The 12,397-nt window shown below is 44.8% G+C and overlaps 1 protein-coding gene across 1 annotated transcript; it reads right to left on the minus strand.

The window, feature by feature from the left end:
* Nucleotides 1-354: 354 nt before the first annotated feature.
* LOC141087575 (gastrula zinc finger protein XlCGF66.1-like) lies at nt 355-1,888 on the minus strand. The gene is made up of 2 exons (XM_073573173.1): nt 1,318-1,888; nt 355-396 (listed from the first exon to the last, which is right to left on the minus strand). Exons 1-2 carry the CDS (start codon nt 1,882-1,884, stop codon nt 355-357), a joined length of 609 nt encoding a protein of 202 aa, XP_073429274.1. The 5' UTR covers nt 1,885-1,888.
* Between the last annotated feature and the right edge of the window lie 10,509 nt (nt 1,889-12,397).

The raw sequence follows: 12,397 nt of genomic DNA on the forward strand, positions 1-12,397 counted from the left end.
CGGCAGTTGGTGGTACTGTCAACCAGAGAAGACACAGTAAAGTGGGTGGCTTTACTGGTGGATATGCATCTGCAATGTCTCCACGCTAAACAGATGTTCAAGTGGAGTAATGTGAAAGCAGCTCGACGTCTAGAGCTTGCAAAGGAAGCTAAGAATCGGCTGGGTTTGGGGGAAGATATAATTCCGGTACCCAAATAGCTGGTGCAGAGAGTCGTTGGAAGGTTCGGTAAAGTGATGCAGGACCTTGTGGATATCTCCGGTGTGGCGAGGGTGAGGATCCCTCCTGATGATGAAGTCCAGGTATCTGGTGAAGATGGTATGATTCCCATCATTGTGGTTGGCTCCATGGAAAGCCTAAGGAACTTCCGGATGCTCCTGGAATACCGAGTAACGTACCTGCAGGAGATAGAGCAGTTGAGACTGGACCGACTGCAGATTAATAAAGAGATGCGGAACATCAGATGGCGGCAGCCTTCATCCCGGGGTATAAGGAAGGTACCCTCCAATTAATGAGATGGTGGGTAGCCAAAGACTTTCAGCAAAACATTAACGTCGCAAATCTGCAAGTGGCAGTTCTTCTCACAGTATGAGACTGAGAGACCTAGACAGTAGCTCATTTGACGTACTACATGGATCAGACCAGACAGTGGGCTCGACTCTAAGTAAGACTCATAACCGCACCAACCGGGAGAGCTGGTCGTGGAGAGAAAAGTCAGGTGACGGAGCAGACAGGGAAAGTATGGAGACTAAAAAGGGTCTGGTGACACAGACGGACTTTGACTGGAAGGCCAAAGCCCAAAACCGATATACAGACTGCTGGGGGCGAGGGAGGCCAAACATAAATAGGATGCTGTATGACACCCAAAACAGACTGAGAGACGGTTCTCTTGATTTGTAGGGCAAGGTGACAGTGGGTACCCGGTCTCGAGTCAAATAGTGTGTGACAAGTGTTCAACCCCACAAGTTTGAATAGGGGGGTATTATTATTATTATTTATTTATATAGCACTATTGATTCCATGGTGCTGTACGTGAGAAGGGGTTACATACAAATTACAGATATCACTTACAAACTAACAATGATAGACTGATACAGAGGGGAGAGAGGACCCTGCCCTTTCTGGCTTACATGCTACAGGATGGTGGGGAAGGAGACCGTAGGTTGGTGGGTTGCAGCAGTTCCAGTGTTGGTTGAGGTGATATCCCGGTAGTGGTGAGAGAGAAGGAGGTGGCGGGGTCATTGCAGGCTGTAGGCTTTCCTGAAGAGGTGTGTTTTCAGGTTCCGTCTGAAGGATCCAAATGTGGTTGATAGTCGGACTGGGTAGTCATATGTAGGAATCTCCTCTTTACACCCCTCATTGCCCCTCACATATGTCTCTGTAGTATTAATATGGGTCAGATCTTCATCCTGATAATCCTGAGGAACACTGGGATCTTCTTGTTTACAGGCCTGTGGAAGAAGAGGACGGGGACATCTCTCTGGTTTCATCTTACTGGATAGATCTGGTGATGCGAGGGGGTGGGGAACCTCCATCATGACATCATTGTACAAATCTTTGTGTCCTTTTAAATAATCCCACTCCTCCATGGAGAAATAGACGGCAACATCCTGACTCCTTATAGGAACCTCTCCCGTCAGCAACTCAATCATCTTGTAGGTGATTTCTAGGATCTTCTGGTCATCGATGTCCTCATGTATCATGGGGTGAGGTGGAGGCTCCATGATTGGGCTCAGGGGTCTTCCCCATCCCTCAGACACAGGGTCCTGACAGCGCTCACTAGAGGTCTTCTTCTCTACTGTGTAATCCTCTCCAGTAAGCCGGAAGAGGATCTCTAGGGTGAGGTGTAATATCCTCTCCACCATCTTGTCTCTGTCCATATCCATTCTTGATTGGGGTATGTGATGCAGTGACCCTTGTGACAGCTAGGGGGCACTGTATGGGTCATGCACAAAGGCATATACATTGTGGTAATGGAGAAAGGATGAACGGCAAGATGGTAAATGACCGTTATGTATCACAAGGGTGGGTGCCTTGTGGTGGGAGCTTGAACGTGTGTCGTTTAGCAGAGGTACTGCTGAGGTTTTATTACAGTGTATCAGGGAAAGCTTCCAGGTGACTTGGTGAGATGGGTGGGACCAGTCACCTACAAACCCACCCAGGGGCGTGGGTCTGAACACCCAGGATAAAGCCTGTGTGTGGCTGTGTGAAATAGGACCTGCGATGAGGTCATAGCCATGTGATCCGTAGCTCACCGGTGGGCGTGGCTACGGACCATATAAGGTGACCATGGTAGGTCACATGGGGAGAGTGCCTGGATCTGATTGGTTCGTGTGAAAGGTCTCGGAAGGCTGACATGCTGGAAGGTGTGTTGCCTTCCTGAAGCGCACATGCAGAGGCCGCTGACCGGGTGAGGCCTGTGTGTAAGGGCCTGTGTGTATCGGACAGTCCCCAGGAGGGAATGGACGTCCGGAGTGAGAACCAACTAAGAGGTAACCCCGGACAGGAGGAATTAACTGAGAGACTGTAGAGCCTCATTGCTGGACAAAGCACAGCCTGTGTGAACACAGGGCTAAGGGAGCAGTGCTCCATTATGAACATTTGTTTGGTCTGCTGTAAGACTGTTATCGTTTTCTTCATGGTGCTATGGTTTATGCCATGTACAATAAACCGTATGGACTATGTTATGTGAAAAACCTGTGCCGGACCTGGTTTATCTGCAGCCAAGTGAGTGTCCCCCAATACACTCAGTGAGCACTACCTTACAGAGGTTGCCAGGTTGCTTTTTGTGAATATCCCTATTGATATTGTTTTACTAGTGAGAGTTCATCTCATATTTGTTGTGATATAGGTATTATACCATAGGGTGTCCCTGGGTACATATAGGGTGAGAGGATGATGGGGGGTGCCTATATTGCATTGTTTTCTGTGGTGCCAATATACCCAGTTAGGTAGGCTCACATTTAGGAACTCACAGAGTACAGTGACTTTGCAACAACATTGGTTCTTCCGAGCCCCCTTTTAAGTAAGCCCCTTTGACTGCTCACTGAAGATAAATGTCTGCACTTGCTGAGCTCTTTACAGCTCCAACGATTGCTGGGTCCTGCAAGAGCTGTGATTCCAGAGCAGAGCGGGATATCTGACTGGTAATACCATCGGGACCTGATTGGATCAGGCCCCTATGATGGTAACCATTTCCTGTCTTCTAGATGTCGTTATCACGGCATTTAGAAGACAGCGAAAGGAGAGCGCTGCTTTACTCACCTCTCCGCCTTCCCGCATGATGAAATGTGATCACTTCATGGGGGATCCAGGCATTGTCATGGCAGCCGGAGGTCACATTATGATCTCCAGATCTGCCAGCTATGGTGGAATTGTACAGAAAAGATATTCCGGAGGTGCTTCCGTTTGACAGGTGGGATCCCCATTGACTGTATTGACTTTGTGCCTGGGACACAAAACAGTGCTACTGCAGTAACTGCTCTTATGCAGTAGATAGAGCACTGTCACTTGGTCTTGCAGCACTAGCTACACCAGGACAAGCACATTTCCACGCATCTCGAATGGGTGGCATACGATTGTGGAGGATCCCATACATCTATAAAATCGAGCCTAGTGTTGTGCCTACCTGCACAACCTACACAAGTGAGCGTTTATACAAGTATCACCCAAACATTTACTTTTTTTATTGCACTTAGGTAGCACTCTTCTGTTTTCTCTCTACAATAAGTCTTCTCCACAAAACCTTCTAGCTATGGTGGCTTGATAGACTCAGCCAGCAGCTTAACAGCCAGCAGCTGAGTTTAACAGGTGATCGGACAGTGTAAAACTGTCAGGTCTCATACAGTGCAATACTTGTACGAGGGGCGATCCAAAAGTAATGATAATCGGTTATTTCTATTGCACACAGAAATTAAAATAAAATGTTTTCTTCTCTCTTAGGTACCCACTAGTCCAGGAAAAAAAATCACTTAAATAGGTCACAATTCCCGGGAGCTACATTCATTTGAATATGAACTGTCAAGGAGTGAACATCAAAATGGAAAAAAACGAGCTCAGAGCTGTCATCAAATACCTCTGCTTGAAAAAAATGTCTACCAAAGACATACACAGCGACTTGGTGGAAACATTGGGGGACTCTTCTCCTCCATATTCCACAGTTGCACGCTGGGCCAAGGAATTTAAGCTGGGAAGAACATCGACGGAAGATGAACATCGCGAAGGACGCCCATCCACGTCCCTCAATGAAGAAAACGTGAAAAAAGTTGAAGAAGTTGTGTTGGCAGATCGAAGAGTGACTATCAGGCATGTAGCTGAGGTCACAGGGATCTCATATGGCAGTATTCAAAGAATCCTTGCAAAAGAATTGCATATGAGAAAGGTCTCCGCGCGTTGGGTGCCAAAAATGTTAACCGACAAGCAAAAGAAGAAACGAGTTGACATTTCAATAGCAATTCTTGAAAAGTTCCAAGCAGACAAGGAGAATTTTTTGTCACGTTTTTTGACCATGGATGAGACCTGGATCCACCACTTTGATCCCGAAACTAAACAACAATCGATGACATGGAAACGAGCCGACGAACCGACGCCGAAGAAATTCAAAGTGTCAAGCTCAGCAGAGAAGGTTATGGCCTCCGTTTTTTGGGACGCTGAAGGAATTATTATGGTGGACTATTTGGAGAAGGGAGCCACTATTATGGGCTCCTACTATGCAGAACAAATAAGAAGATTGCGGGAGGCTATCAAGGAGAAAAGGCGCGGAAAACTGTGGGCTGGAGTGCTGTTTCACCAAGATAAAGCACCGGCTCACAAAGCTGCAGTTGCTATGGCTACCATTCAAGAAGCGGGCTTTGAACTGGTGGAACACCCACCTATTTGCCAGATCTAGCCCCCAGTGACTTCTTTCTCTTTTCTCGGCTCAAGGAACACCTCCGGGGCAAGAAATTTGATGACAATAGCGACGTGATAACCGCTGTTGGGGAGCTTTTTGAGGGTCAAGAAGAAGAATGTTTTTCAAAGGGAATTCTAAGTTTAGAAAAGAGATGGACTAAATGTATAGACTTGTTAGGAGACTATGTAGAAAAATAATTTTTTTTTTGACTATATTCATTGTGTTTATTATTGATTATCATTACTTTTGTATCGCCCCTCGTATATTGCAATGCATGAAACCAGTGATCAGTAAAATAAAAACTGAAATCTCATACAGGGACTATGTAACGAAAAAAGTAACCAAAAAAGTAAAAAAAAAGATTTAAAACTATTTAAAAAAATAACAAAATAAACTAAAAAAGAAGAAAAAATATTAAACCAATTAATACGCATATTTATGTAAAAACAAACAAAGTACACAAATTTGTTATCACCACATCCGGAATGACCCGACCTATAAAACTGTCACACTAGCTAACTCCTTTTGTGCATACCATAAAAAAAAGCAAAAACCTTTGCTTTTTCATTATGCTGCCGAACAAAATGTAGAATAAAGCGTGATCAAAAAGTCAGATGGAAATAAAAATGGTACTGCTGAAAACATCATCTTGTCCCACTAAAAACAAGCTGCATACAGCTCCATCAGTGGAAAAATAAAAAAGTTACAGCTCTCAGAATAAAACGATGCAGAAACAATTTTGTTTTCAATACACTATTTGTTTTATGAAAAATCGTCAAAACATAAAAAAGCTATATAAATGTGGTATTACTGTAATCGTACTGACCCAACGAATAAAGCTGCCTTATCAATTTTACCACACATGGAACTGCAATAAAAAAAATAAAAAAACAATTCCTGAATTGCTGTTTTTTGCTCATTCTACCTCCCAAAAATCAGAATAGAAAGTGATCAAAAAATGTCATCTGCTCAAAAATGGTACCAATAAAAAGTCAGCTCGTCCCACAAAAAAAAGCTGTCACATGACTGTCGGCGAAAATATGGAAAAATTATAGCAATGCAAAAACTTGTTTTTGTAAAAAAAAAAGCGTCTTTTATTGTGTGACCAAACATAAAAACCCAGTATAAATCTGGTATCACTGTAATTGCACTGACCTGAAGAATAAAGTCGCCTAATCTCTTGTACGGCACAAAGAAATAAAATCAATTCTTCATCTGCTGTTTGATTTGTTTATTCTGCCTCCCAAAGATCACAGAATATTTCAGCTCCCATTTATCCTGTGAAATTGTGTGACACATTTTGTCACCGGCACCATTTTTACCCTTTTCCAGTGTGAAAATGTAAAATCTAAGGTTAAAACAATTTTTTTGTGGTGAAAATGTAATTATCTTTTCTTAACTGCCACATGGTATAAAATTGTGTGACACCTGTGGTGTCAATATGATCACAGCACTCCTACATGATTTCATTGAGAGGTGTAGTTTGTATTAAATGGGGTCACTTATGGGGGTTTCTGCTGTTCTGGAACCCCAGGGACTCTACCAGTGTGACATGGCAGCCTCCAACCAGTTCACCTTCAAACTTCTACTGTAATATGGCGCTCCTTCATGTCTGAGGTTTGCATTGTGCCCCAAAAGTAGTTTTTGACCACTTATGGGGTATTGATGTACTCAGTAGAAATTGCATAACAATATTGTACTATTTGTTTTCTCCTATTAACCCTTTTGAAAATTGCAAATTTGGGGTCAAAGCAACATTTTAATATTAATATTTCATTAACTTATATTTCATTTAATTTACTCAGTCCACAAGTTTGTGAATCGCATGAGAGTTAAAAATACTCACTACTCCTCTAGATGAATTTCTTGATAGGTATAGTTTACAAAATGGGTTCACTTGTGGGGGGGGGGGTTATGCTGTTTTGGAATGTCAGGGGCACATCAAATGTGACATGGTATCTGCAACCTATTGCAGCCAAAATAGCGCTCATTCCCTTTCCAGCCCTGCCATACGCCCAAGCAGTTGTTTTCCAACTAATATGGGGTACCTCACAGGGCTCAGCAAGGTGAACACTAGTTAAGAGACACAGGACTCTGCCCCAAGGATGCAGGGTTAGAGTCCCTCTAGTCCTACTAGTGTTTGACACCAAAACTGTGATGCCTAAATTAAATAATATAGTCGCACCACGTGCGCACTGCACCTGTTCAGCAGACGCCACTAACCAAGTACACACATGGCTCTGCTCCGCACACTCCATACACACACGGCTCCACTCAGTACACCTAATACACACACGGCTCTGCTCCGAACACCTCTCACACACAGCACTGCTACATCCACACTGTGAACCCCTCCTGACCCCACACATAAACCTCCTCTCATTCAGCACCAGGACAATCAGCACAGCAGAGTCCTGCATACACTGAGGCAACTGATCATGTGACTCCTGACTCCTCTCCTGTGACCTCATCTCTGGTCCTGTGCACACAGAACAGCCTAACGACATCATTGCTGGGATTTATTAGCAGTGAGGGGCTGCGGTGGGTCTTTCTTGGAGGGCGAGGAATGGATGGGGTAGGTGCATGGGGGGGCGTGGCGGCTTATCAGTGCAGTGCGGGAAAAGTAAACTCCAGGCCGGGACAACGGGGCAGACTATCAAAATCGGGATTGTCCCGCTGGATCCAGGACGGTTGGCAGGCTTGCATCACATCCACAGTGGTGATAGAGTGGCACATGTATCCACATCAGATCACAGTGGTGAAAGAGCATCACATGTCTCCGCATCACATTACAGTGATGATAGAGCATCACATGTCTCCACATCACATCACAGTGGTGATAGAGCATCACATGTCTGCACATCACATCCATAGTGGTGATAGAGCATCACTTGTCCCCACATCACATCACAGTGGTGATAGAGCTTCACATGTCTCCACATTACATTACAGTGGAGATAGAGCATCACATGTCTCCACATCACATTACAGTGGTGACAAAGCATGACATGTCTCCACATCACATCACAGTGATGATAGAGCTCCACATGTCTCCACATTACCCCTGACATTACCCCTGAGTACTATGAAGAGTTGCTAGTGATGTATGTGTGCATAACTTCATATATACCACATAATACATTTCAGCTGCTGCAGAACCTCAGTCTATAGTGACATATCTATATATATACCTGTAACCTCACCCCAGCACTGACTGAAAGCCGCCTCAGCACTGTCTGCCACCCGGTAGTTACCCTACTGGTGCCCCTATAAATATTAATGCTTCTTAAGTGCCCACTTAATATTTAACCGAGTCCCCCTATGTACAGTAGTAATGGCCCCAGCACCGCTGATGTGAGCAGGGGGTTGTATTATTAAATTTTTAAATGGAATGCAGCCTTTGGTTACTGTTATGATTGAGTCACCGTAGGAGGCAAAAACAGAAATAATAGCTACGGTAAGTCCAGAAAACCAGAGAAGTTGGCAGCTATCGGATTGCAGACCCCTGAACCTATCAACACAACTAGCAGTAGCCGTGGGGGGTTCCTACGATGCCCTAGACCCCTCGATCACAGCCGGAGAATTAAATAGGCCTAAAGAAAGAAAGGGGAAATCTAAACTGCCCCAGAGCAGACCCCAAAGCAATAGGCAGCCCCCAACATATAATGACGGTGAAGCAAGATGAAAATACTAACACAGACAGAAAGATAGACTGAGCAAAGAGGGGCCCAAGCTAACTAGATAGAAAAGGACAGGAAGGCTGCTGTCTGCAATCCGTGAAAAACCCTATGAAAATAAGAGCCAACAGACTGACAGTGAAAAAGGCCCTGAAGACGCTAGGCTTCAAAAAAAGCTATGTCAGTACTCAGGAATATACTGAAGACAGAGCTACAGGCAAAAGGAGATTCAGCTCACCCCAGCAGGGAATGGCAGAATACTGAAAAGCAAGGAAAACAAAAAATCTAACAGGCAAAACAGAAAACTTAGCTTTAGAGGAGCAGGAATCAGACTGGTGTCCTAGAAGTCCACAGCGAAATCACCCGCAGGGCAGAAGGGCGTCGGCAGCCTTATATCCAGTCCGTGACTCCACTCAGCCAGTCATCCTCATTAGACTCAGGTGCCTAATAACAAGGCTCATTACCTTCCTTTACCAGAATAGAGAGTTCACCAGACCCCAGTGACGAAGGGGAAAATGAACTCACAACAGTACCTCCCCCTTGAGGAGGGGTCACCGAACCCTCAACCACGCCAGCAGGGCGATCAGGGTGAGCCCGATGAAATGCATGCACCAATCTTTTGGCATGAATATCAGAGGCAGAGACCCAGGAATTATCCTCCTGACCATAACCCTTCCACTTAACCAAATACTGGAGTCTCCGTCTAGCCAGACGGTAATCCAGTATTTTCTCTACCTCATATTCCATGTTACCTTCAACCAATACAGGGTCTGGAGGTGCCACCCCAGGAACAACTGGTTCAACAAACCTCTTCAACAAGGACTTATGGAACACATTATGGATTTTAAATGTGACAGGAAGAGCCAAACGAAAAGAGACTGGATTAATAATCTCCAAAATCTTGTAAGGTCCAATAAATCTAGGCTTAAACTTAGGAGAAGCCACCTTCATAGCAATATTTTTTGATGATAACCACACCATATCACCGATCTTAAACTGGGGACCAATGGTCCTATGTCGATTGGAAAACCGTTGGGCCTTTTCCTGGGAGAGAGATAACTTATCCACCACTTGGTCCCAGATCTGGTGCATTCTCTCCACCACAGTGTCAACACCTGGGCAGGCAGAAGGCTCCACCTGCCCTGAAGAAAATCGAGGATGAAACCTAAAGTTACAAAAAAAAAGGTGACATCAAAGTGGCAGAACTAGCTCTATTATTTAAAGCAAATTCGGCCAAGGGCAAAAATGAAACCCAATCATCCTGATCAGCGGAAATAAAACATCTCAAATATGACTCCAAGGTCTGGTTTGTTCTCTCTGTCTGCCCATTGGTCTGAGGGTGAAAAGCAGAGGAGAAGGACAACTGAGTTCCCAGCTTGGAACAGAAAGTCCTCCAAAATCTAGACACAAACTGAACTCCTCTGTCAGATACAATGTTCTCAGGAATCCCGTGTAAGCGAACCACCTGTTGCAAAAACAAGGGCACCAACTCAGAGGAAGATGGCAACTTAGGGAGTGGTACAAGATGAACCATCTTAGAGAACCTATCACAAATCACCAAAAAAACAGTCATTCTTTGAGAGACCGGCATATCAGAGATGAAATCCATTGAAATATGGGTCCATGGCCTCCTGGGGACCGGCAAAGGCATCAACAACCCACTAGAGCGAGAACAAGATTTAGACCGGGAGCAAGTCCCATAGGACTGCACAAAATTCCTGACATCATGAGACAAGGTGGGCCACCAAAAAGAGCGACTCACCAGATCTCTAGTACCAAAAATACCTGGATGACCAGCCAATGCAGAGCAATGAACTTCAGACATCACTCTCTTCTTCCACTGGTCAGGAACATACAACTTTCCACTGGGACAACCCTCAGGTTTGTCCTACTGGAACTCTTGCAGAGCAAATCTCAAATCGGGCGAGATGGCAGAAAGAACTACCCCTTCGCCTAAGATGGTAGCAGGCTTGGTCACCACAGGAGAATCAGCAAAGAAAATCCTAGAGAGGGCGTCTGCCTTGACATTCTTAGTTCCAGGAAGAAAAGAGACCACAAAATCAAAACGTGTAAAAAACAAGGCCCACCTAGCCTGTCTAGGGTTCAAGCATTTAGCCGACTCTAGGTAAATCAAATTCTTGTGGTCAGTGAGGACCACAACTTGATGTTTAGCTCCCTCCAACCAATGTCTCCACTCCTCAAATGCCCATTTCATGGCCAACAGTTCCCGATTCCCCACATCATAGTTACGTTCAGATGGAGAGAACTTTTGGGAAAAGAAAGCACAGGGATTCATTTTAGAAGTTGCAGGATCTTTTTGGGACAAAACAGCTCCTGCACCAATCTCAGAAGCATCCACCTCTACCTGGAACGGGAGTGAGACATCAGGTTGCTGCAAAACCGGGGCGGAGGTAAATCTTCGCTTCAGCTCCTGAAAGGAAGCAACAGCCTCAGGAGACCAATTCAACACATCAGCACCCTTCTTAGTCAGATCAGTCAATGGCTTGGCAATACTAGAAAATTTTGCTATAAATTTCCGATAAAAATTAGCAAAACCCAAAAACTTCTGGAGGGCCTTCAAAGAAGTGGGCTGAACCCAATCATAAATGGCCTGTACCTTGGCCTGGTCCATTTCAATAGTTGACGGAGACAAAATAAATCCCAAAAATGAAATCCTCTGTACTCCAAAAAGGCATTTCGATCCTTTGACATACAGGGAATTCTCCCTCAAGATCCGGAATACAGTCCGAATATATTCCACATGAGAATCCCAATCCTTGGAGAAGATCAAAATATCATCCAGATAGATAATCAAAAATTTATCGACAAAGTCTCGGAAAATATCGTTCATGAAGCACTGGAAGACAGAAGGGGCATTAGTGAGCCCAAAAGGCATCACCAGGTACTCAAAATGTCCCTCCGGAGTATTAAACGCCATCTTCCATTCATCCCCCTGCTTAATGCGGATAAGATTATACCGCCCCCCTGAGGTCAAGCTTGGTAAACCAGCAAGCACCTCTAACTCTAGAGAATAGATCCGAAATCAGGGGTAATGGATACTGATATTTAATAGTAATTTTATTGAGGGCACGATAATCAATACAAGGCCTTAAAGAACCATCCTTTTTGGCCACAAAAAAAAAAACCCGGCACCTAAGGGTGAAGAGGATGGTCTAATATGACCCTTCTCCAACGCCTCCTTAATATAGGACCGCATAGCCTCGTGCTCGGGTACAGATAAATTGAAGAGCCGACCCTTGGGAAATTTACACCCCGTTACACCCCGGGCTTAGTTCAATTGCACAGTCATAACTCCTATGAGGAGGCAGGGAAGCAGACTCATTCTCACTAAATACATCATAAAAGTCCGCCAAATAGTCAGGAACATCATGCGACTGAGGAGAGGTGAAAAAAAAACGGAGCCTCACTAAAGGCACACCGACAACCCCAACTCACCACGGACACAGATTTCCAATCCAAAACTGGATTATGAATTTGCAACCAGGGAAACCCCAGAACAACGGCATCATGCAGACCATGCAATACCAAAAATCTGCAATTTTCTTGATGGTCTGGGGCGACCCGCATGACCACCTGGGTCCAAAACTGAGGTTTATTTTTAGCCAAAGGAGTAGCATCAATCCCCCTCAAAGGGATAGGCGTCTGCAGAGGTGTCATCGGAAATCCACAACGTTTAGCAAAATCCAAGTCCATTAGGTTTAGCGCTGCTCCCGAATCCACAAAAGCCTTGGCGGAAAATGTGGACAGGGAGCAGATCAGAGTAATTGCCAGAAGAAACTTAGGTTGAACACCACCAACAGAAAACGTGTG

Source organism: Dendrobates tinctorius, unplaced genomic scaffold, assembly GCF_039654945.1.
Source record: "Dendrobates tinctorius isolate UK_male_01 unplaced genomic scaffold, ASM3965494v1 ptg000034l, whole genome shotgun sequence".
NCBI classification, from domain to species: domain Eukaryota; kingdom Metazoa; phylum Chordata; class Amphibia; order Anura; family Dendrobatidae; genus Dendrobates; species Dendrobates tinctorius.